This window comes from Takifugu flavidus, chromosome 11 (assembly GCF_003711565.1).
Source record: "Takifugu flavidus isolate HTHZ2018 chromosome 11, ASM371156v2, whole genome shotgun sequence".
NCBI classification, from domain to species: domain Eukaryota; kingdom Metazoa; phylum Chordata; class Actinopteri; order Tetraodontiformes; family Tetraodontidae; genus Takifugu; species Takifugu flavidus.
The window spans coordinates 10,623,339-10,649,612 of NC_079530.1; the positions used below are offsets into that span (position 1 = coordinate 10,623,339).

Genomic DNA, 26,274 nt, shown 5'->3' on the forward strand with positions numbered 1-26,274 from the left:
AAAAACTCTACCGAGTTTTGGGGCGTGGTTCGAAGCCCCGTGTCAGAGGGAACATTACTACTTTTGACCCCGCTCGGGATTTTTTGTCGTAAGTTTTCATTTCTGTTTGGATTAAGAACTGAGTCGTGGTCTCCACGCCTTTTGAGTTGCATAACTTTCTGTGAACTTAAATAAAGCTTCTCGGAAGACGAAACGCCACTGTGTCCTGCCTGCTTTCGGGTCCTGATACACCTCATGCCCGAAGAAATTGAGAGAAAAAGCAAAACTGCTTTTAAAACTTGGATTTCTGTGATGAAAACTGTCAGGTGGAACTAGAAGAATTTTGTTGGGCCAAACATGTGGGACCTTTCTCCTTTACAGCGATACCAATTGTCCTCTAGACGGCGCCAGACACCTTCCAGAAGCGGACGGCCACAGTTCTCCAGACAGGCGATGCCTTCAATAATGGGCTGATTGTAATGAAAACGTGGGAAGAACATTTTCAGGATCAAATATTCCTATATGGGAAAACATGGTCTGATCATCAAATAGGAGATTCTATGGCAAGTGTTTGTTATACTGTGAGACTGAGGTAGAAACAGAGCCAAGAGCCCTGATCTGGAACAAGAAGATGAATCAGGTTCATGTCTCATGTATATGTTAATATGAAATGAACGGCTGCAGGTAAATAAATCAATAAAAACATACATTTTGTGTATTGTGACACCTGATGGAAGGGGTGAAATGGTTTAGACTTCTCACACCCCGTTTCACACCTTTACTTACTGTTACGACCCTACCTTGTTTGTAACCTGAAAGGTAAAGGGACGCACATAAACCAAACAACAGAGCGGGTAGACTTTCAAGGGGAACTTTATGGAGTAGAGTCCCTCAACAATATAGTACACAAACAACCAAAAATCCCATCTGGCAGAGAACAAAACAGGGACAATAGAAAGGGCGGCCACCTCTACCAGCCCAAAGAGGGACCGTCGGATAGGGAGCCGACCTTCTAACCCTAACCCAAAACCACTAAACCCTAACACCAAACAAGGCCGAGGAAGCTCTGCCAGCGGGCGAGTGGGGAGCCTCAGTCAGGCGGGTAAACACGGGAGCAGCTGTAGCAGGGAAGCGAGAGAGCCCAAGCACCGCATCTGTGGCCTTAAGTAGGGCAATGGCCAATTAGCCTCACCTGGAACACCTGGTCACAGGGAGAAAAGAAAACAATTACTTGGGTCATTCCCTAAGGGGAGACAACGTAACACTTACAGTCATCCGGAGGGGGAAAGTTTGCGAAGTTATTGTTTTCTGTTCGTTTCCATGACGGTAGCTATATATATATATATATATTTTATTTTTATTTTTATTTTTTTTTTTTTTTTTTGAAGCTTTCAGGTTTTCTTCCGCTTCCATGATGTTGACTCCACCACCCTGCATCCTCTGATTGAGATGATTGAGAGCTGCGAATATATCAGCCATGTATGCTAAAATGAGAATGAACTCAGAATGATTGAAGCAATCTGCATGACAATGTTGGTGTTCTTGCAAAAACAGGGCTAATTCCACACGCATGGCAACAACACGATTCAGCACCTGTCCCTGAGATAACCACCGAACATTAGAACGGTGCAGAAGTACCTCAGATTCACAGCCCATTTCTTTATACAGCTCACTGAAGATGCGGCGCCTCAGAGCACTATTTCGCACATAGTTCACACATTGCACCACAGTTTTGAACACATCTGTCAGTTTTGAAGAAGTTATCTACAAGCTTCTTCACATCGGCTGCCTTAGTTGTTGTTGTAAGAGGCTTATAAAATAAAAAATCTTTTATCATGTCGTCTTTCACATAGCGCACAAAAACAGCAAGCTGGCTTAGATTAGAAACGTCTGTGGTCTCATCGAGTTGAAGCCTGAATTTTGCCGGGTTTGACACAGGATCATAACTTGTCTACCTGAATTAATCTTTTCTTTCCCCCCTCTTTCTACTCTTTGAGTTTTCCCTTTAATTATTATGTGGGGGATGGGGGGCTTAAATATAAAAAATGTGCATAGTGACCTTTCGGTATATGTTCCATGTTGTTGATGCTCAATAAAAAAAAAAAAAAATAAAAAAAAAGAAACTCTGCTTCTTCTACTTCTCTTGGGCTTTTTTTAGACTTCCACATTTCTGAGAGCTTCTTCAAAGCTTGTGACTAAAGAAAAAAGATGATGTTGAATTTTATCTTCACCTCCAACATGTGTAACGTTATTTAATATGGCAGAAACATGTCAACAATATATGAGTCCACTCCTGGAAAATCAGTGTTCTCCATGAAAAATGGGTTTATTTGAGTTGATATTTCTGTGGTAATAAACATATAAAATAACATGGAAATAGAAATATAACCAGGAACTCTGCAGAAGTTATAATTATAATTCTCCTGAAATAAGCAAGAACCCAGCAGATGTGACAAATTCTAGGATGTGTGATGATGAGAAATATTGATGTATAAGTTAGTGGGATCCTGTGAAAACAAAACACACATGAGGGCAGATTTAGGATGGAAGGTTAAATAACAGACACAAGGTGGTGATATGATGATTCTCATAAGTTTTGATTTACCGTTCGTCTGCATCCTCTTTTTGGAAAACTCACAGAATGTTTGGTGCTCTCAGGTTTCAATGGCTGTATGAGGGAATAGAAAGAGTCATGACAAATGACTTTATTAAATGACTTTAAATGATTATTATGATTATTGTTGTTGTTATTTTACCTTCACTGGAGGTTTTCGTTTTCCTCTCATATTGGTGTAAATCACTGTATCTTCAGCCTGTGTTAAAAGGACAAACCATGATCTGTTTTACATTTGAACAATAAAAGCTTCTATTTTTACCACAACAATCACAAAACTGCATCTGTTTAATGAGGCTAAGGCAGATTCTTCCCTCTTCACTGTAGTTTTTTGAAAGAAGTCAACATTTCCACATGTTCCATCTGTAAACTCTGTCCTGGGTCTAACTGCTGCACACTAGTTTAATCTTACCAACATCTCAGCTGATGGTTCCTCCTGGATCTGCTCTACAAGTCAGATTAGAAAGTCTGGTGATTCTGAATGAACATTTATTTTATAAAATTTGCTTTGACTGTGATTAACCAAGACTTACTTTGTCTTTTTATGCAGAACCAGATCAATGAGGACAAAATTACAAAGAAGATCAACAAGGATAATGAGATGATGACAATCATGACGACACCTGAAAGACTGCAGCAGAAATACACATAAAACATAGACATTAACAGGACAATCTAAAATTCTTTTATATCTGTTGGTTCTATTCAGCAGGAGCTGCAGGATCTGTTGTTGGACCTAAAGGTGACAGTTTCTAGTATAAATGTAGGCTGCAGTCTAATGCAGAGCTGCTGACCTGTTGGGGATCTTCATCTGTGGTCGACGGTTTCTCTGTTTCATCTGTGGTCGACGGTTTCTCTGCTTCATCTGTGGTCGACGGTTTCTCTGTTTCATCTGTGGTCGACGGTTTCTCTGCTTCATTTGTGGTCGACGGAGAGACAAGTTCAGGACTAGTAAAAGTCTCAGGCTGAGCAGCTACATTTAGGACAAAACAGTAAGACAGAGTAAAAGAGACAATATGTTGAATATCTGTTGGATTTAAGATGACATCATTCATCAAATTGTGGTAATAACTGACAGACAGAACTTACTGGTGGACGGTTTCTCTCTGACAATTATCTGCACCGGCATCTGTAGATCTCCTCTGCTGCACCAGTACCAACCACTGTCCTCCATCTTCAGTCCGCTCATAGTCACTGTGAAGACTCTGGGAAGTGTCTCATTAATGAATACTGTGGTTCCATCTATTGATCCCTGTGACTGTGTCACACAGGGGCCACCCACCCGGCACCATTTAGCTTGTCCAGAGTTCTGATAGTAACATTTGATGGTTGTTTGTCCTCCAATAAATCCAGTTACCTCCTGATGATCCACATAGAGACTGGAAACATCTTAGAGAGAAGCAAATTCACCAGTAAACAGTATCCAACCTAAAGCTGGTTGACTAAGATGATAATGACGTTCGGTTCTTACCTCTTGTGACTGACACATGGAAATATGTTCCATCATCACTTCCTCCATTAATCTCCACAACACACCAGAAATCTGTGTCTCCCTCTCTCACATCTTTTATGGTCACAGTAAAGACTTTTTTCTCTCTGTCATCAGAGATCAAAAACCTTCCTGAACTCTGCCAGTTTGTCTTAACTGCATACGAGCAGAACTTGTAATAATATCCTTGACACAAGTATTTCACATGGCTGGTGTAGTTTGGGTCGTACAGACATGGAATTGAGACGGAATCTCCAGCTTTCACTGACACTCTAGTGACTGTAGTGACGCTGTAAACTCCTGCAACGAGACCAAATGCATGAGTTGAACATCTTGTAGTAAAGATTCAAACAAGTGTAAATAGAAAGCCACCCAGTGACTGACCTGTGAGTCCAGTGAGGAGGAGAGAAATGCTGAGGTGAAGAGCCATGTCGCTGCAGCAACCACAATAAGACCAACAGAAGGCACGGCCGTCTATTTAATGAGTTTCCACTTCCTCATTTTGTGAAAATACATGTGTTAAAGAAATAGCAGCACCATTGTTTGGAGAATTGTTTTGTAAAAACCCATGAATATATTATCGGACTTGTACAACATTTTTGTGTTGTTTTTTTTTGTATCTTGCAGATGAAATGTTATTTGCAAAGGTTTAATTTAATGTAAAGATGCTTTACATCAAAATCAATTTTCAGGCCATTAGTTCTTTAATGTGCATATTTCTATTAATATCAGTCTCACCTCTGTGACAAAACTCCATCCTTTATTCAGGGTAAATATCAACCAAGGTACGAACCTCCAGGCTGATGCAGATGCTCTGAATGTAACTGAGCATTATCTCATCCATATTAAGACCCCTCCACACCAACCATGGAGGCCCAGAAAAGCCAGAAGAACTGGTGCAAACAGCCCCGTCAAATAAATCCATCTTCTGCCGCCCTGCTTCAACAGCAAGCTGCAACATGACAATATGTCCTCACCTGTGACGTGGCTGCAGTCACAGATGAGGATCTGCAACCTGAGAAGGAAAAGGCAAACCAAACTTACCAAGTGAGCCTGCTAAAATATTGAAAGTGATGTCATGTACCTCTCTTGTTGTTGCCAGACGACCCTCATGCCCGAAGAAATTGAGAGAAAAAGCAAAACTGCTTTTAAAACTTGGATTTCTGTGATGAAAACTGTCAGGTGGAACTAGAAGAATTTTGTTGGGCCAAACATGTGGGACCTTTCTCCTTTACAGCGATACCAATTGTCCTCTAGACGGCGCCAGACACCTTCCAGAAGCAGAGGGCCACAGTTCTCCAGACAGGATGCCTTCAATAATGTACTGATCGTAATGAAAACGTGGGAAGAACATTTTCAGGATCAAATATTCCTATATGGGAAAACATGGTCTGATCATCAAATAGGAGATTCTATGGCAAGTGTTTGTTATACTGTGAGAGAGAGGTAGAAACAGAGCCAAGAGCCCTGATCTGGAACAAGAAGATGAATCAGGTTCATGTCTAATGTATATGTTAATATGAAATGAACAGCTGCAGGTAAATAAATCAATAAAAACATACATTTTGTGTATTGTGAAACCTGATGGAAGGGGTGAAATGGTTTAGACTTCTCACACCCCATTTCACACCTTTACTTACAGTCATCGAAGGAAAGGTTGTGGTTGTGTATTTTCTGTTCGTCGTTTCCATGACGGTAGCTATATACAGTACAGTATATATATTTTTTAAAGCTTTCAGGTTTTCTTCCGCTTCCATGATGTTGACTCCACCACCCTGCATCCTCTGATTGAGATGATTGAGAGCTGCGAATATATCAGCCATGTATGCTAAAATGAGAATGAACTCAGAATGATTGAAGCAATCTGCATGACAATGTTGGTGTTCTTGCAAAAACAGGGCTAATTCCACACGCATGGCAACAACACGATTCAGCACCTGTCCCTGAGATAACCACCGAACATTAGAACGGTGCAGAAGTACCTCAGATTCACAGCCCATTTCTTTACACAGCTCACTGAAGATGCGGCGCCACTATTTCGCACATAGTTCACACATTGCACCACAGTTTTGAACACTTCTGTCAGTTTTGGAGGCGAGGTTTTTTTTTGCCAGCACATGCCTGTGTAGAATACAATGCGTGACAATGATGTGTGGTGCATCGACTTTTACTCGCGCACCAAAACCAGACTTTCTTCCCAGCATGACTGGAGCTCTGTCCATACAACCTGCAGAAACCATATCCCATGAAAGATTGTGATCTCTGAAGAAGTTATCTACAAGCTTCTTCACATCGGCTGCCTTAGTTGTTGTTGTAAGAGGCTTACAAAATAAAAAATCTTCTTTTATCATGTTGTCTTTCACATAGCTCACAAAAACAGCAACCTTAGAATAGAAACGTCTGTGGTCTCATCGAGTTGAAGCCTGAATTTTGCCGGGTTTGAAATCAGATCTGCGACTACTTGAGCCAAGATGTCTTTACTCGTGCCCTCTATTCTCTCGCTGATGGTGTCATTTGAAAGAGGAATTTGGGATAATTTACCTTTGGCCGCTGTTCCGAGTATCAGATTTGGCATCTTTAAGGCAGCTGGTTTCATGAGTGTTTCACCGGTGGTGTGTGGCTTGCCCTGCTTTGTGATCAGGTAAGCACCTTTGTGAGGGTGATGTTTTGATCACCCGCGCTGTTCGTTCACCAGACTCAGATCAACCACGCAAACAACAAGAGTTCCTTGCAAGGGAGAGCTGACGAGCAGTTCAAGCTTCCTCTCTCAACTCCGTTCGTCTGCTGCTCGCTCACCTCTTTTATTTGGTGCACACAAGATCATGTCAACCTGACCTCACGATTCCTTCTCTTCCTATCTTTACAACTTCCTTGTGTCCTTGAACACGGTACCTCTCAGTGCTGGGTACCTAACAGCTTCAATACTTGGTTCAAACACTTATACATTCCTTTTCTTAAACATTCCTTAAACACTCTAAATCTACTCACTATAGCATTTAAACGATAACAACAATAATTCTTCTTACACCTTCGTATGATGCTGTGAGGATCGGTTCGTCAATGGGTACAAATCCAAAAGAAGGCAGAGTGGTCTTTTCATTGAATCTGGATCTCTTCACCTTGAATTCAGCAAGTGTTGTGTTCCTGTCTTCCCCATCTGCATGCAGCTTCAAGAAATGCTCCTTTAGTTTTGCCGGTGCAAGACTAGAGTTCGATCAAACCCAGGTTAAGAACCACTGGTTTAGAGCTTCAGGAGGCCCATGAAGTTGTGACTCAGTCACAGAGGTTAATCCAGCACCTGTGGAAACCATCTTCGTATTATCATCATTATTGTAACAGCTGTTACGTAGTTGGAGTGCACGGGTGACGAGTTCTGCACGTTGGAAGGGAAGGAGGACGTGAAGGAAGCAGGTGTGTGAGGAGCTGGAGGGGGATGATTGGGGAGAAGTGAGAATAAAGCATGTTCAGGCTGCTGAATAATCACCTGCCCCTCCATCCATCCATCCATCCATCCATCCGCTTATCTGGAGTCAGGCCATGGGGGCCGTAGCCTATGCAGAGGCCCCCATGTTCTGTTCCATGGGCTACCTCACACATCTTCAATGGTAGGATCTCTCGCTCCTCCCAGGCCAGCTGGGATTGACCCTCCAGCTTTTCTGGTTCTTCCCTGAGTCTCGATCTAGTGGGACGTAGCAGGAAAACCTCACCAGAGGGGCCCAGGAGGCATCCTAACCAGATGCCAGAGTCACCTCATCTGGGTCCTCTGGATCTGATGGGCAGTGGCTCTATAGCGACCCCCCTCCCTGATGACCGAGCTCTCACCCTGTGAAAGGATCTCACCCCGCCCCAGATGAGACACTCCAGCATTATGGCTGAGGGACATGGTCTCAGATTTAGAGGTGCTGATTCTCATTCCTGCTGCTTCACACTTGGCCTTGAAACCGCTCCACTGAGAGCTGAAATCCACAGCCTGGTGACGCCAGCAGAACCACATCATCTGCAAAATACAGAGACCCCATCCTGAGGCCACCAAAGTGGACCCCCTTAACACCCTCAGGACCACCAAAGCTGACTGGCCTGTCACCCAGAAGGGCCCCGTCACCAAGAGAGCAACAATAAATGAAAAAGAGATTCATAAAAATGTAACTTTGCAGTCTAGCCTATTCCTGTATTCTCAAGTCCATGAGTTTGAGTTGAGTTTTCCCTTTAATTATTATGTGGGGGGCTTAAATACAAAAATGTGCATTGTGACCTTTCGGTATATGTTCCATGTTGTTGATGCGCAATAAAAAAAATAAAATAAATAAATAATGAAACCCTGCTTTTAATATATGAGTCCACTCCTGGAAAATCAGTGTTCTCCATGAAAAATGGGTTTATTTGAGTTGATATTTCTGTGGTTCCATGTTGTTGATGCTCAATAAAAAAGAAATAAATTTAAAAAATGAAATTCTGCTTTTTCTCCAACTTCTCTTGGGCTTTTTTTAGACTTCCACATTTCGGAGAGCTTCTTCAAAGCTTGTGACTAAAGAAAAAATATGATGTTGAATTTTATCTTCCACTGCAAACAAAGCTTCACCTCCAACATGTGTAACGTTATTTAATATGGCAGAAACATGTCAACAATATATGAGTCCACTCCTGGAAAATCAGTGTTCTCCATGAAAAATGGGTTTATTTGAGTTGATATTTCTGTGGTAATAAACATATAAAATAACATGAAAATAGAAATATAACCAGGAACTCTGCAGAAGTTATAATTATAATTCTCCTGAAATAAGCAAGAACCCAGCAGAGGTGACAAATTCTAGGATGTGTGATGATGAGAAATATTGGTGTATAAGTTAGTGGGATCCTGTGAAAACAAAACACACACGAGGGCAGATTTAGGATGGAAGGTTAAATAACAGCCACAAAGCGGTGATATGATGGTTGGAAGTTTTGATATTTACCGTTCGTCTGCATCCTCTTTTTGGAAAACTCACAGAATGTTTGGTGCCCTCAGGTTTCAATGGCTGCATGAGGGAAGAGAAAGAGTCATGACAAATTACTTTAAATTATTATTATTATTTTTGTTGTTGTTGTTGTTATTGTTGATGTTGATGTTATTTTACCTTCACTGGAGGTTTTCGTTTTCCTCTCATATTGGTGTAAATCACTGTATCTTCAGCCTGTGTTAAAAGGACAAACCATGATCTGTTTACATTTGAATAATAAAAGCTTTTATTTTTACCACAACAATCACAAAACTGCATCTGTTTAATGAGGCTAAGGCAGATTCTTCCCTCTTCACTGTAGTTTTTTTGAAAGAAGTCAACATTTCCACATGTTCCATCTGTAAACTCTGTCCTGGGACTAACTGCTGCACACTATTTTAATCTTACCAACATCTCAGCTGATGGTTCCTCCTCTGCTCTACAAGTCAGATTAGAAAGTCTGGTTATTCTGAATGAACATTTATTTTATAAAAATTTGCTTTGACTGTGATTAACCAAGACTTACTTTGTCTTTTTATGCAGAACCAGATCAATGAGGACAAACATACCATGACGATGAACAAGGACAACGAGATGATGACAATCATGAAGGAACCTGTGTAGTGGATTTTCCCCTCCGCTAAAACACTCAAACTTATGCTTCTATTAAGTCAATATACCTATGCCAGTGCCAAACGAATCAAAGTGCGGGGATACCACAACAGGGTAGAATGATGAGTCAGGTTCAGCTGGTTCACGATCCAAATGATGATTTATTGCAGATCCACAATTCACCATCCATGAGAAGTAGCCCGGGCTAAGTCTGATCATTGACAAGTATTGCCCTTCTTTTATACTATTTGGAGCCTGGGGCTACCCCGCCCCGGGCTCCTCCTTTTGGTTAGCTATTTTTTACTCATTTTCCACCATTAAGTACCGTTTATTACACTTATCAGAAGTCAGGTGTACCTTACATGGTTTTTTTTTAAATAGGCACCTTCCTGTTCACACAGGCAGCCTCCCATCTTTTGTTTAACCCTCTGATAACTTTCCCGGACTTCCCATCTCGTAGCAAACATTCACTACAGTGACATGTGTACATCAAATAGTGACATGCATACATACAGTAGGTGTTCAAACAGTGACAATGACTCGTGTACATTTCTCATACGCTTTACCTGTCTAATCATTATGACTCGTATACATTTCTCATACGCTTTACCTATTTAATCATTAACTAAAAGCTCATTAACTACGACGGTCTACTCATTAGATCAAAGGTTAAATACAACAATCACACATTCTGCCTCTGTTGCCTTATGCCTGTTACCCTTTTTCACTACACCTGAAAGACTGCAACAGAAATACACATAAAACATAGACATTAACAGGACAATCTAAAATTCTTTTATATCTGTTGGTTCTATTCAGCAGGAGCTGCAGGATCTGTTGTTGGACCTAAAGGTGACAGTTTCTAGTATAAATGTAGGCTGCACTCTAATGCAGAGCTGCTGACCTGTTGGGAGCATCTTCATCTGTGGTCGACGGTTTCTCTGTTTCATCTGTGGTCGACGGTTTCTCTGCTTCATCTGTGGTCGACGGAGAGACAAGTTCAGGACTAGTAAAAGTCTCTGGCTGAGCAGCTACATTTAGGACAAAACAGTAAGACAGAGTAAAAGAGACAATATGTTGAATATCTGTTGGATTTAAGATGACATCATTCATCAAATTGTGGTAAAAACTGACAGACAGAACTTACTGGTGGACGGTTTCTCTCTGACAATTATCTGCACCGGCATCTGTAGATCTCCTCTGCTGCACCAGTACCAACCACTGTCCTCCATCTTCAGTCCGCTCATAGTCACTGTGAAGACTCTGGGAGGTGTCTCATTAATGAATACTGTGGTTCCATCTATTGATCCCTGTGACTGTGTCACACAGGGGCCACCCACCCGGCACCATTTAGCTTGTCCAGAGTTCTGATAGTAACATTTGATGGTTGTTTGTCCTCCATTAAATCCAGTTACCTCCTGATGATCCACATAGAGACTGGAAACATCTTAGAGAGAAGCAAATTCACCACTAAACAGTATCCAACCTAAAGCTGGTTGGCTAAGATGATAATGACGTTTGTTTCTTACCTCTTGTGACTGACACTTGGAAATATGTTCCATCATCTCTTCCTCCATTAATCTCCACAACACACCAGAAATCTGTGTCTCCCTCTCTCACATCTTTTATGGTCACAGTAAAGACTTTTTTCTCTCTGTCATCAGAGATCAAAAACCTTCCTGAACTCTGCTGGTTTGTCTTAACTGCATATGAGCAGGACCTGTAATAATATCCTTGACACAAGTATTTCACATGGCTGGTGTATTTTGGGTCGTACAGACATGGAATTGAGACGGAATCTCCAGCTTTCACTGACACTTTAGTGACTGTAGTGACGCTGTAAACTCCTGCAACGAGACCAAATGCATGAGTTAGACATCTTGTAGTAAAGATTCAAACAAGTGTAAATAGAAAGCCACCCAGTGACTGACCTGTGAGTCCAGTGAGGAGGAGAGAAATGCTGAGGTGAAGAGCCATGTCGCTGCAGCAACCAGAATAAGGCCAACGGAAGGCACGGCCGACTATTTAATGAGTTTCCACTTCCTCATTTTATGAAAATACATGTGTTAAAGAAATAGCAGCACCATTGTTTGGAAAATTGTTTTGTAAAAACCCATGAATATATTATCTGACTTGTACAACAATTTTGTGTTGTTTTTTTGTATCTTGCAGATGAAAAGTTATTTGCAAAGGTTTAATTTAATGTAAAGATGCTTTACATCAAAATCTATTTTCAGGCCATTAGTTCATTAATGTGCATATTTCTATTAATATCAGTCTCACAAAACTCCATCCTTTATTCAGGGTAAATATCAACCAAGGTACGAACCTCCAGGCTCAAATAAATCCATCTTCTGCCGCCCTGCTTCAACAGCAAGCTGCAACATGACAATATGTCCTCACCTGTGACGTGGCTGCAGTCACAGATGAGGATCTGCAACCTGAGAAGGAAAAGGCAAACCAAACTTACCAAGTGAGCCTGCTAAAATATTGAAAGTGATGTCATGTACCTCTCTTGTTGCTGCCAGACGACCCTCATGCCAGGTTCCCAGTTTCTGGGAACTTTTTTTTGCAGGGTTTCTCCTGCGGGGGGCGTGGTGGAGCCATGGCTTCAGGTGGTGCCGGGGACTGGTGCACCTGCAGACTATCAGTAATCAAGCCACCTATTTATGGACTGTTCTCACGGTTGGCCAGCGTTGGCGTGTTTTGTCTGATTCGGAATACCCCGGCTATACCCTCTTGGACTATCGTGAAACTTTTTCCTTCGTGGATTCCTTTTGAACTAGTTCATCGGATTATCGTTTGTCTTTTTCCTTCGCGGACTGCTTTTGACTAGTGATGTCCAAATGAGGCTTTGAACCCTTTTGGACCATTGTGTTGAAAATTGGTTCATTACTCGAAGCTTCAATCATTCCGAACGCGGGGGTCATCTGCTGGCGCATTGGTTGTACTGCAGCCATGCAGCCATGCAAAGTGCACGCTTGCTGGGTATTATTATTATAATATTTTAGGAACAGGTGGGGGGTATGGGCCTAAGGTGCTTGGGTGAACTGGTGTGCTTATGCATTTTTATTTAAAAACAACAGTTCCTCCACAGTCGAGGGTTTGAGGCGGTTTCTCTTTTTTGAAACGATTTCCCCAGCTTTAGAAAACACCCTCTCGCAGGGCACAGAGGATGCTGGTGTTGCGAGGTACTGGTTTGCCAGGTGGTACAGGTTTGGGTATAGGGCTTTGTTTGTCGTCCAGTACACCAGAGGGTCCTGTGATCGTTCAAGTGGAAGGGCTGACAGATGGAACGCTGCACCTCCACTATGGCATCAGCGGTGGCATTCCTGGACGCTCTTGCTTCTTCAGCATCCCTGTCCAACAGCTTCTACAGATCAATGACTTAAAATAAAACATTACATAAAGTTTAGTCCGTACATGAATCAATGCAAATACATCTATTGATCCAAATTCTATAATTTTTGTACCTTGGGAAGAAGCAGCTGGTTCTGGCTGTGCTGTTGAAGTGGACGGCGGGTCCTCTTCGGTGGGTGCATTCCGCAACAATGCCGCACACTCCGATTTTAACCGGTGCGCAGCTGACTCGGCATTTGAGGGGCTTTGGAATCCGAGTGTTTAAAATCTTGGGTCAAGTAATGATGATAAAGAGAAGATGCTTGTGGTTTCTATTCCACTGAGTTTATCATTCATAATTCTATTGAGGTTTATATTTGAGTTCTGTGCCATCAGCTCACTCAAAGCATGCTTCAGCATTTTTATCAGGGGTGTTATTTTTGATCCCGACACCCTCTTTTCATGTGAGAGCTCTACGGTGGCAGCATGAAAAGGTGACAGTATCTTCCTACACTCAGATGCACACTCAAAGTCATTTGTAGTCAATAGGTCCAAATCTGTGGGCAGAGTGGTCAGAGCAGCGGCAGCTGCATCCCTCTGCTCATAAAGACGCTGCAGCATCTCATAGGTGCTATTCCATCTTGTGTCTACTTCAATTATTAGTTTTGTGACAGGACGGCCCATTTGCACCTGGATCTGCTGCAGCTTCTCTTTAGCGGTGGTGCTTGATTTAAAATAGGTGATCATCCGCCTCGTTTTTGATCTTATATTATCTAGCCCAGGAGTAGCATCCATGGCCTTTTTGACAATTAAGTTTAGTGCGTGAGCCAGGCAGACAGTATGCCGCACCCGCAGAATAGTAGTTGCTGCAGCAATCATATTTGCTGCTGCGTCAGCCACCAAGCACCTCACCTTCTCTTCTAAGAGCCCATTCCTCTAAAAATCTCTCGAGCAGTTCCAGCGATGTTCTCTGCTGTGTGACTGATAGGAAAAGGCCAAACTCCCAACAGGGTGGTGGAGAGTTCACCTGCATGAATAGCGTGACAGGTGACAGGTGAGAGCGAGATACGCATCCATGTTGATGGAAGTCCACATATCTGCGGTCAAGCTGACACTGTCAACATTCTGCAGGGCTGCCTTGGCCTTCTCCTTTTCTTCCACATACCTCCTCTCCACCATGGCTTTAACTGTCTGCCTTAATGGAAGGGTGTATGTGGGATCCAGTTTAGCCACCAGAGCACGGAAGCCAGGATCAGACACCACAGTGAAAGGCTGGGAATCTTTCACTATGAAATCCACTAGAGCTTCATCAAACTCCTGCTTCCTGCTACATAAAATATGGAAGTTAGCAGAACAAGATTAATTTAGTTAATTAACTAATTCTATACACCCAAACCTGCGCAGTAAAGTTTAAAAGTTACTCTTAATATTGCCTGGAACAGCACCCACTCACCTGGTGGAAACGTCATCACAGCAGCACCACCAGCTTCATTCTCATGTTTGGCTCGGTAATGCCTCATCATTGATGACGTGTTATTATTATACGCCAGATGTCGGGAACAAAGCAAACACTTCACCTGCAAATTAAAAATGTGATGTGTGTGTGGTTTATTATATGTTACGGTGTGAATAAGAGTTGAAAAATACGTTTGTAACACCTACCTTGTTCGGCGGCACCATTTCAAAGTGGTCCCAGACTTGAGATCTCTTCCTGGTTGGTTCCATTGCAAAGCAATAAGAAAGCAAACCGAAAGCAATACGAACGCTAATCAAATCAATCCAAAAAGGTATTGACCAGATCGGCAACGTATTGCGCTGTTTCATCCATTTTTAAACACAACTGAGACCCGCCCATTGAACCGAACCAGTCAGCTGATTCAGGCCGAATGAAGCAGTGAAGAGGTTCAAACGTCATCAGTCACGTGATTTGAAGCGAGCTCTGGAGCAGTGCTTCAGAAGAAACTCTACCGAGTTTTGGGGCGTGGTTCGAAGCCCCGTGTCAGAGGGAACATTACTACTTTTGACCCCGCTCGGGATTTTTTGTCGTAAGTTTTCATTTCCTGTTTGGATTAAGAACTGAGTCGTGGTCTCCACGCCTTTGAGTTGCATAACTTTCTGTGAACTTAAATAAAGCTTCTCGGAAGACGAAACGCCACTGTGTCCTGCCTGCTTTTCGGGTCCTGATACACCTCATGCCCGAAGAAATTGAGAGAAAAAGCAAAACTGCTTTTCAAACTTGGATTTCTGTGATGAAAACTGTCAGGTGGAACTAGAAGAATTTTGTTGGGCCAAACATGTGGGACCTTTCTCCTTTACAGCGATACCAATTGTCCTCTAGACGGTGCCAGACACCTTCCAGAAGCGGACGGCCACAGTTCTCCAGACAGGCGATGCCTTCAATAATGGGCTGATTGTAATGAAAACGTGGGAAGAACATTTTCAGGATCAAATATTCCTATATGGGAAAACATGGTCTGATCATCAAATAGGAGATTCTATGGCAAGTGTTTGTTATACTGTGAGACTGAGGTAGAAACAGAGCCAAGAGCCCTGATCTGGAACAAGAAGATGAATCAGGTTCATGTCTCATGTATATGTTAATATGAAATGAACGGCTGCAGGTAAATAAATCAATAAAAACATACATTTTGTGTATTGTGACACCTGATGGAAGGGGTGAAATGGTTTAGACTTCTCACACCCCGTTTCACACCTTTACTTACTGTTACGACCCTACCTTGTTTGTAACCTGAAAGGTAAAGGGACGCACATAAACCAAACAACAGAGCGGGTAGACTTTCAAGGGGAACTTTATGGAGTAGAGTCCCTCAACAATATAGTACACAAACAACCAAAAATCCCATCTGGCAGAGAACAAAACAGGGACAATAGAAAGGGCGGCCACCTCTACCAGCCCAAAGAGGGACCGTCGGATAGGGAGCCGACCTTCTAACCCTAACCCAAAACCACTAAACCCTAACACCAAACAAGGCCGAGGAAGCTCTGCCAGCGGGCGAGTGGGGAGCCTCAGTCAGGCGGGTAAACACGGGAGCAGCTGTAGCAGCAGGGAAGCGAGAGAGCCCAAGCACGCCGCATCTGTGGCCTTAAGTAGGGCAATGGCCAATTAGCCTCACCTGGAACACCTGGTCACAGGGAGAAAAGAAAACAATTACTTGGGTCATTCCCTAGGGGGAGACAACGTAACACTTACAGTCATCCGGAAGGGGAAAGTTTGCGAAGTTATGTTTTCTGTTCGTTTCCATGACGGTAGCTATATATATATATATATATATATAATTTTATTTTTTTTAAAGCTTTCAGGTTTTCTTCCGCTTCCATGATGTTGACTCCACCACCCTGCATCCTCTGATTGAGAGCTGCGAATATATCAGCCATGTATGCTAAAATGAGAATGAACTCAGAATGATTGAAGCAATCTGCATGACAATGTTGGTGTTCTTGCAAAAACAGGGCTAATTCCACACGCATGGCAACAACACGATTCAGCACCTGTCCCTGAGATAACCACCGAACATTAGAACGGTGTGCAGAAGTCAGATTCACAGCCCATTTCTTTATACAGCTCACTGAAGATGCGGCGCCTCAGAGCACTATTTCGCACATAGTTCACACATTGCACCACAGTTTTGAACACATCTGTCAGTTTTGAAGAAGTTATCTACAAGCTTCTTCACATCGGCTGCCTTAGTTGTTGTTGTAAGAGGCTTATAAAATAAAAAATCTTTTATCATGTCGTCTTTCACATAGCGCACAAAAACAGCAAGCTGGCTTAGATTAGAAACGTCTGTGGTCTCATCGAGTTGAAGCCTGAATTTTGCCGGGTTTGACACAGGATCATAACTTGTCTACCTGAATTAATCTTTTCTTTCCCCCCTCTTTCTACTCTTTGAGTTTTCCTTTAATTATTATGTGGGGGATGGGGGCTTAAATAAAAAAATGTGCATAGTGACCTTTCGGTATATGTTCCATGTTGTTGATGCACAATAAAAAAAAAAAAAAAATTAAAAAAAGAAACTCTGCTTCTTCTACTTCTCTTGGGCTTTTTTTAGACTTCCACATTTCTGAGAGCTTCTTCAAAGCTTGTGACTAAGAAAAAAGATGATGTTGAATTTTATCTTCACCTCCAACATGTGTAACGTTATTTAATATGGCAGAAACATGTCAACAATATATGAGTCCACTCCTGGAAAATCAGTGTTCTCCATGAAAAATGGGTTTATTTGAGTTGATATTTCTGTGGTAATAAACATATAAAATAACATGGAAATAGAAATATAACCAGGAACTCTGCAGAAGTTATAATTATAATTCTCCTGAAATAAGCAAGAACCCAGCAGAGGTGACAAATTCTAGGATGTGTGATGATGAGAAATATTGATGTATAAGTTAGTGGGATCCTGTGAAAACAAAACACACATGAGGGCAGATTTAGGATGGAAGGTTAAATAACAGCCACAAGGTGGAGATATGATGATTCTCATAAGTTTTGATATTTACCGTTCGTCTGCGTCCTCTTTTTGGAAAACTCACAGAATGTTTGGTGCTCTCAGGTTTCAATGGCTGTATGAGGGAATAGAAAAAGTCATGACAAATGACTTTATTAAATGACTTTAAATGATTATTATGATTATTGTTGTTGTTATTTTACCTTCACTGGAGGTTTTCGTTTTCCTCTCATATTGGTGTAAATCACTGTATCTTCAGCCTGTGTTTAAAAGGACAAACCATGATCTGTTTTACATTTGAACAATAAAAGCTTCTATTTTTACCACAACAATCACAAAACTGCATCTGTTTAATGAGGCTAAGGCAGATTCTTCCCTCTTCACTGTAGTTTTTTGAAAGAAGTCAACATTTCCACATGTTCCATCTGTAAACTCTGTCCTGGGTCTAACTGCTGCACACTAGTTTAATCTTACCAACATCTCAGCGGATGGTTCCTCCTGGATCTGCTCTACAAGTCAGATTAGAAAGTCTGGTGATTCTGAATGAACATTTATTTTATAAAATTTGCTTTGCTTTGACTGTGATTAACCAAGACTTACTTTGTCTTTTTATGCAGAACCAGATCAATGAGGACAACATTACAAAGAAGATCAACAAGGACAACGAGATGATGACAATCATGAAGGAACCTGAAAGGCTGCAGCAGAAATACACATAAAACATAGACATTAACAGGACAATCTAAAATTCTTTTATATCTGTTGGTTCTATTCAGCAGGAGCTGCAGGATCTGTTGTTGGACCTAAAGGTGACAGTTTCTAGTATAAATGTAGGCTGCAGTCTAATGCAGAGCTGCTGACCTGTTGGGAGCATCTTCATCTGTGGTCGACGGTTTCTCTGCTTCATCTGTGGTCGATGGTTCTCTGTTTCATCTGTGGTCGACGGTTTCTCTGCTTCATTTGTGGTCGACGGAGAGACAAGTTCAGGACTAGTAAAAGTCTCAGGCTGAGCAGCTACATTTAGGACAAAACAGTAAGACAGAGTAAAAGAGACAATATGTTGAATATCTGTTGGATTTAAGATGACATCATTCATCAAATTGTGGTAATAACTGACAGACAGAACTTACTGGTGGACGGTTTCTCTCTGACAATTATCTGCACCGGCATCTGTAGATCTCCTCTGCTGCACCAGTACCAACCACTGTCCTCCATCTTCAGTCCGCTCATAGTCACTGTGAAGACTCTGGGAGGTGTCTCATTAATGAATACTGTGGTTCCATCTATTGATCCCTGTGACTGTGTCACACAGGGGCCACCCACCCGGCACCATTTAGCTTGTCCAGAGTTCTGATAGTAACATTTGATGGTTGTTTGTCCTCCATTAAATCCAGTTACCTCCTGATGATCCACATAGAGACTGGAAACATCTTAGAGAGAAGCAAATTCACCAGTAAACAGTATCCAACCTAAAGCTGGTTGACTAAGATGATAATGACGTTCGGTTCTTACCTCTTGTGACTGACACTTGGAAATATGTTCCATCATCTCTTCCTCCATTAATCTCCACAACACACCAGAAATCTGTGTCTCCCTCTCACATCTTTTATGGTCACAGTAAAGACTTTTTTCTCTCTGTCATCAGAGATCAAAAACCTTCCTGAACTCTGCTGGTTTGTCTTAACTGCATATGAGCAGGAGTTGTAAGAATATCCTTGACACAAGTATTTCACATGGCTGGTGTATTTGGGTCGTACAGACATGGAATTGAGACGGAATCTCCAGCTTTCACTGACACTTTAGTGACTGTAGTGACGCTGTAAACTCCTGCAACGAGACCAAATGCATGAGTTGGACATCTTGTAGTAAAGATTCAAACAAGTGTAAATAGAAAGCCACCCAGTGACTGACCTGTGAGTCCAATGAGGAGGAGAGAAATGCTGAGGTGAAGAGCCATGTCGCTGCAGCAACCACAATAAGGCAACGGAAGGCACGGCCGTCTATTTAATGAGTTTCCACTTCCTGATTTTACGAAAATACATGTGTTAAAGAAATAGCAGCACCATTGTTTGGAGAATTGTTTTGTAAAAACCATGAATATATTATCTGACTTGTACAACATTTTTGTGTTGTTTTTTTGTATCTTGCAGATGAAAAGTTATTTGCAAAGGTTTAATTTAATGTAAAGATGCTTTACATAAAAATCTATTTTCAGGCCATTAGTTCTTTAATGTGCATATTTCTATTAATATCAGTCTCACCTCTGTGACAAAACTCCATCCTTTATTCAGGGTAAATATCAACCAAGGTACGAACCTCCAGGCTGATGCAGATGCTCTGAATGTAACTGAGCATTATCTCATCTATATTAAGACCCCTCCACACCAACCATGGAGGCCCAGAAAAGCCAGAAGAATGGTGCAAACAGCCCCGTCAAATAAATCCATCTTCTGCCGCCCTGCTTCAACAGCAAGCTGCAACATGACAATATGTCCTCACCTGTGACGTGGCTGCAGTCACAGATGAGGATCTGCAACCTGAGAAGGAAAAGGCAAACCAAACTTACCAAGTGAGCCTGCTAAAATATTGAAAGTGATGTCATGTACCTCTCTTGTTGTGCTGCCAGATACTCATGCCCTGCCCGAAGAAATTGAGAGAGAGAAAAAGCAAAACTGCTTTTAAAACTTGATTTCTGTGATGAAAACTGTCAGGTGGAACTAGAGAATTTTGTTGGGCCAAACATGTGGGACCTTTCTCCTTCACAGCGATACCAATTGTCCTCTAGAAGGCGCCAGACACCTTCCAGAAGCGGATGGCCACAGTTCTCCAGACAGGCGATGCCTTCAATAATGTGCTGATCGTAATGAAAATGTTTGATTTTCAGGATCAAATATTCCTATATGGGAAAACATGGTCTGATCATCAAATAGGAGATTCTATGGCAAGTGTTGTTATACTGTGAGACTGAGGTAGAAACAGAGCCAAGAGCCCTGATCTGGAACAAGAAGATGAATCAGGTTCATGTCTCATGTATATGTTAATATGAAATGAATGGCTGCAGGTAAATAATCAATAAAAAAACATACATTTTGTGTATTGTGACACCTGATGGAAGGGGTGAAATGGTTTAGACTTCTCACCACCCCGTTTCACACCTTTACTTACTGTTACGACCCTACCTTGTTTGTAACCTGAAAGGTAAAGGGACGCACATAAACCAAACAACAGAGCGGGTAGACTTTCAAGGGGAACTTTATGGAGTAGAGTCCCTCAACAATATAGTACACAAACAACCAAAAATCCCATCTGGCAGAGAACAAAACAGGGACAATAGAAAGGGCGGCCACCTCTACCAGCCCAAAGAGGGACCGTCGGATAGGGAGCCGACCTTCTAACCCTAACCCAAAACCACTAAACCCTAACACCAAACAAGGCCGAGGAAGCTCTGCCAGCGGGCGAGTGGGGAGCCTCAGTCAGGCGGGTAAACACAGGGAGCAGCTGTAGCAGGGAAGCGAGAGAGCCCAAGCACGCCGCATCTGTGGCCTTAAGTAGGGCAATGGCAATTAGCCTCACCTGGAACACCTGGTCACAGGGAGAAAAGAAAACAATTACTTGGGTCATCCCTAGGGGAGACAACGTAACACTTACAGTCATCCGGAGGGGAAAGTTTGCGAAGTTATAGTTTTCTGTTCGTTTCCATGACGGTAGCTATTATATATATATATATATATATATATATATATATAGATATATTATATATAGATATATATATATTATATATATATATTTTTATTTTTTTAAAGCTTTCAGGTTTTCTTCCGCTTCCATGATGTTGACTCCACCACCCTGCATCCTCTGATTGAGAGCTGCGAATAATCAGCATGTATGCTAAAATGAGAATGAACTCAGAATGATTGAAGCAATCTGCATGACAATGTTTGGTGTTCTTGCAAAAACGGGCTAATTCCACACGCATGGCAACAACACGATTCAGCACCTGTCCCTGAGATAACCACCGAACATTAGAACGGTGCAGAAGTACCTCAGATTCACAGCCCATTTCTTTATACAGCTCACTGAAGATGCGGCGCCTCAGAGCACTATTTCGCACATAGTTCACACATTGCACCACAGTTTTGAACACATCTGTCAGTTTTGAAGAAGTTATCTACAAGCTTCTTCACATCGGCTGCCTTAGTTGTTGTTGTAAGAGGCTTATAAAATAAAAAATCTTTTATCATGTCGTCTTTCACATAGCGCACAAAAACAGCAAGCTGGCTTAGATTAGAAACGTCTGTGGTCTCATCGAGTTGAAGCCTGAATTTTGCCGGGTTTGACACAGGATCATAACTTGTCTACCTGAATTAATCTTCCCCCTCTTTCTTCTCTTTGAGTTTTCCCTTTAATTATTATGTGGGGGATGGGGGCTTAAATATAAAAAATGTGCATAGTGACCTTTCGGTATATGTTCCATGTTGTTGATGCACAATAAAAAAAAAAAAAATTAAAAAAAAAGAAACTCTGCTTCTTCTACTTCTCTTGGGCTTTTTTTAGACTTCCACATTTCTGAGAGCTTCTTCAAAGCTTGTGACTAAAGAAAAAAGATGATGTTGAATTTTATCTTCACCTCCAACATGTGTAACGTTATTTAATATGGCAGAAACATGTCAACAATATATGAGTCCACTCCTGGAAAATCAGTGTTCTCCATGAAAAATGGGTTTATTTGAGTTGATATTTCTGTGGTAATAAACATATAAAATAACATGGAAATAGAAATATAACCAGGAACTCTGCAGAAGTTATAATTATAATTCTCCTGAAATAAGCAAGAACCCAGCAGAGGTGACAAATTCTAGGATGTGTGATGATGAGAAATATTGATGTATAAGTTAGTGGGATCCTGTGAAAACAAAACACACATGAGGGCAGATTTAGGATGGAAGGTTAAATAACAGCCACAAGGTGGAGATATGATGATTCTCATAAGTTTTGATATTTACCGTTCGTCTGCGTCCTCTTTTTGGAAAACTCACAGAATGTTTGGTGCTCTCAGGTTTCAATGGCTGTATGAGGGAATAGAAAAAGTCATGACAAATGACTTTATTAAATGACTTTAAATGATTATTATGATTATTGTTGTTGTTATTTTACCTTCACTGGAGGTTTTCGTTTTCCTCTCATATTGGTGTAAATCACTGTATCTTCAGCCTGTGTTAAAAGGACAAACCATGATCTGTTTTACATTTGAACAATAAAAGCTTCTATTTTTTACACACAACAATCACAAAACTGCATCTGTTTAATGAGGCTAAGGCAGATTCTTCCCTCTTCACTGTAGTTTTTTTGAAAGAAGTCAACATTTCCACATGTTCCATCTGTAAACTCTGTCCTGGGTCTAACTGCTGCACACTAGTTTAATCTTACCAACATCTCAGCGGATGGTTCCTCCTGGATCTGCTCTACAAGTCAGATTAGAAAGTCTGGTGATTCTGAATGAACATTTATTTTATAAAATTTGCTTTGACTGTGATTAACCAAGACTTACTTTGTCTTTTTATGCAGAACCAGATCAATGAGGACAAAATTACAAAGAAGATCAACAAGGACAACGAGATGATGACAATCATGAAGGAACCTGAAAGACTGCAGCAGAAATACACATAAAACATAGACATTAACAGGACAATCTAAAATTCTTTTATATCTGTTGGTTCTATTCAGCAGGAGCTGCAGGATCTGTTGTTGGACCTAAAGGTGACAGTTTCTAGTATAAATGTAGGCTGCAGTCTAATGCAGAGCTGCTGACCTGTTGGGAGCATCTTCATCTGTGGTCGACGGTTTCTCTGCTTCATCTGTGGTCGATGGTTTCTCTGTTTCATCTGTGGTCGACGGTTTCTCTGCTTCATTTGTGGTCGACGGAGAGACAAGTTCAGGACTAGTAAAAGTCTCAGGCTGAGCAGCTACATTTAGGACAACAGTAAGACAGAGTAAAAGAGACAATATGTTGAATATCTGTTGGATTTAAGATGACATCATTCATCAAATTGTGGTAATAACTGACAGACAGAACTTACTGGTGGACGGTTTCTCTCTGACAATTATCTGCACCGGCATCTGTAGATCTCCTCTGCTGCACCAGTACCAACCACTGTCCTCCATCTTCAGTCCGCTCATAGTCACTGTGAAGACTCTGGGAGGTGTCTCATTAATGAATACTGTGGTTCCATCTATTGATCCCTGTGACTGTGTCACACAGGGGCCACCCACCCGGCACCATTTAGCTTGTCCAGAGTTCTGATAGTAACATTTGATGGTTGTTTGTCCTCCATTAAATCCAGTTACCTCCTGATGATCCACATAGAGACTGGAAACATCTTAGAGAGAAGCAAATTCACCAGTAAACAGTATCCAACCTAAAGCTGGTTGACTAAGATGATAATGACGTTCGGTTCTTACCTCTTGTGACTGACACTTGGAAATATGTTCCATCATCTCTTCCTCCATTAATCTCCACAACACACCAGAAATCTGTGTCTCCCCTCTCTCACATCTTTTATGGTCACAGTAAAGACTTTTTTCTCTCTGTCATCAGAGATCAAAAACCTTCCTGAACTCTGCTGGTTTGTCTTAACTGCATATGAGCAGGAGTTGTAAGAATATCCTTGACACAAGTATTTCACATGGCTGGTGTATTTTGGGTCGTACAGACATGGAATTGAGACGGAATCTCCAGCTTTCACTGACACTTTAGTGACTGTAGTGACGCTGTAAACTCCTGCAACGAGACCAAATGCATGAGTTGGACATCTTGTAGTAAAGATTCAAACAAGTGTAAATAGAAAGCCACCCAGTGACTGACCTGTGAGTCCAATGAGGAGGAGAGAAATGCTGAGGTGAAGAGCCATGTCGCTGCAGCAACCACAATAAGGCCAACGGAAGGCACGGCCGTCTATTTAATGAGTTTCCACTTCCTGATTTTACGAAAATACATGTGTTAAAGAAATAGCAGCACCATTGTTTGGAGAATTGTTTTGTAAAAACCCATGAATATATTATCTGACTTGTACAACAATTTTGTGTTGTTTTTTTGTATCTTGCAGATGAAAAGTTATTTGCAAAGGTTTAATTTAATGTAAAGATGCTTTACATAAAAATCTATTTTCAGGCCATTAGTTCTTTAATGTGCATATTTCTATTAATATCAGTCTCACCTCTGTGACAAAACTCCATCCTTTATTCAGGGTAAATATCAACCAAGGTACGAACCTCCAGGCTGATGCAGATGCTCTGAATGTAACTGAGCATTATCTCATCTATATTAAGACCCCTCCACACCAACCATGGAGGCCCAGAAAAGCCAGAAGAACTGGTGCAAACAGCCCCGTCAAATAAATCCATCTTCTGCCGCCCTGCTTCAACAGCAAGCTGCAACATGACAATATGTCCTCACCTGTGACGTGGCTGCAGTCACAGATGAGGATCTGCAACCTGAGAAGGAAAAGGCAAACCAAACTTACCAAGTGAGCCTGCTAAAATATTGAAAGTGATGTCATGTACCTCTCTTGTTGCTGCCAGATGACCCTCATGCCCGAAGAAATTGAGAGAAAAAGCAAAACTGCTTTTAAAACTTGGATTTCTGTGATGAAAACTGTCAGGTGGAACTAGAAGAATTTTGTTGGGCCAAACATGTGGGACCTTTCTCCTTCACAGCGATACCAATTGTCCTCTAGAAGGCGCCAGACACCTTCCAGAAGCGGACGGCCACAGTTCTCCAGACAGGCGATGCCTTCAATAATGTGCTGATCGTAATGAAAATGTTTGATTTTCAGGATCAAATATTCCTATATGGGAAAACATGGTCTGATCATCAAATAGGAGATTCTATGGCAAGTGTTTGTTATACTGTGAGACTGAGGTAGAAACAGAGCCAAGAGCCCTGATCTGGAACGAAGATGAATCAGGTTCATGTCTAATGTATATGTTAATAAGAAATGAACGGCTGCAGGTAAATAAATCAATAAAAACATACATTTTGTTTATTGTGACACCTGATGAAAGGGGTGAAATGGTTTAGACTTCTCACACCCCATTTCACACCTTTACTTCCACAGTCATCCGGAAGGGGAAAGGTTGCGAAGTTATAGTTTTCTGTTCGTCGTTTCCATGACGGTAGCTATATATATATTTTTTTAAAGCTTTCAGGTTTTCTTCCGCTTCCATGATGTTGACTCCACCACCCTGCATCCTCTGATTGAGAGCTGCGAATATATCAGCCATGTATGCTAAAATGAGAATGAACTCCGAATGATTGAAGCAATCTGCATGACAATGTTGGTGTTCTTGCAAAAACAGGGCTAATTCCACACGCATGACAACAACACGATTCAGCACCTGTCCCTGAGATAACCACCGAACATTAGAACGGTGCAGAAGTACCTCAGATTCACAGCCCATTTCTTTACACAGCTCACTGAAGATGCGGCGCCACTATTTAGCACATAGTTCACCCATGGCACCACAGTTTTGAACACTTCTGTCAGTTTTGGAGGCGAGGTTTTTGTTGCCAACGCATGCCTGTGCAGAATACAATGCGTGACAATGATGTGTGGTGCATCGACTTTTACTCGCGCACCAAAACCAGACTTTCTTCCCAGCATGACTTGAGCTCTGTCCGTACAACCTGCAGAAACCATATCCCATGAAAGATTGTCATCTCTGAAGAAGTTATCTACAAGCTTCTTCACATCGGCTGCCTTAGTTGTTGTTGTAAGAGGCTTACAAAATAAAAAATCGTCT

The 26,274-nt window shown here is 41.6% G+C and overlaps 1 protein-coding gene and 3 long non-coding RNA genes across 5 annotated transcripts; 1 reads left to right on the forward strand and 3 right to left on the reverse strand.

Moving 5' to 3' along the window:
• Nucleotides 1-686, forward strand: LOC130534068 (uncharacterized). Its single transcript, XR_008952788.1, has 2 exons — nucleotides 1-88; nucleotides 361-686. It is a non-coding gene; the product is annotated as an uncharacterized LOC130534068 (long non-coding RNA).
• Nucleotides 687-2,217: 1,531 nt separating this feature from the next.
• LOC130534283 (polymeric immunoglobulin receptor-like) lies at nucleotides 2,218-25,064 on the reverse strand. Its single transcript, XM_057048310.1, is given in 16 exon segments — nucleotides 2,218-2,486; nucleotides 2,585-2,647; nucleotides 2,736-2,792; nucleotides 3,006-3,040; nucleotides 3,127-3,224; nucleotides 10,575-10,701; nucleotides 10,818-11,117; nucleotides 11,200-11,517; nucleotides 18,606-18,905; nucleotides 18,988-19,073; nucleotides 19,075-19,219; nucleotides 19,222-19,302; nucleotides 23,553-23,852; nucleotides 23,935-24,022; nucleotides 24,024-24,285; nucleotides 25,036-25,064. Coding segments are annotated over 16 exon segments (2,337 nt in total). The 3' UTR covers nucleotides 2,218-2,438.
• Nucleotides 11,973-13,405, reverse strand: LOC130533897 (uncharacterized). Its single transcript, XR_008952705.1, has 3 exons — nucleotides 13,144-13,405; nucleotides 12,181-13,057; nucleotides 11,973-12,111 (listed from the first exon to the last, which is right to left on the reverse strand). It is a non-coding gene; the product is annotated as an uncharacterized LOC130533897 (long non-coding RNA).
• Nucleotides 14,181-14,937, reverse strand: LOC130533896 (uncharacterized). Of its 2 annotated transcripts, XR_008952704.1 has the most exons (3): nucleotides 14,672-14,905; nucleotides 14,463-14,586; nucleotides 14,181-14,336 (listed from the first exon to the last, which is right to left on the reverse strand). It is a non-coding gene; the product is annotated as an uncharacterized LOC130533896 (long non-coding RNA). The 2 variants fall into 2 exon arrangements; XR_008952703.1 differs by lacking the exon at nucleotides 14,181-14,336 and having other exon boundaries at nucleotides 14,560-14,586; nucleotides 14,672-14,937.
• Nucleotides 25,065-26,274: the final 1,210 nt, after the last annotated feature.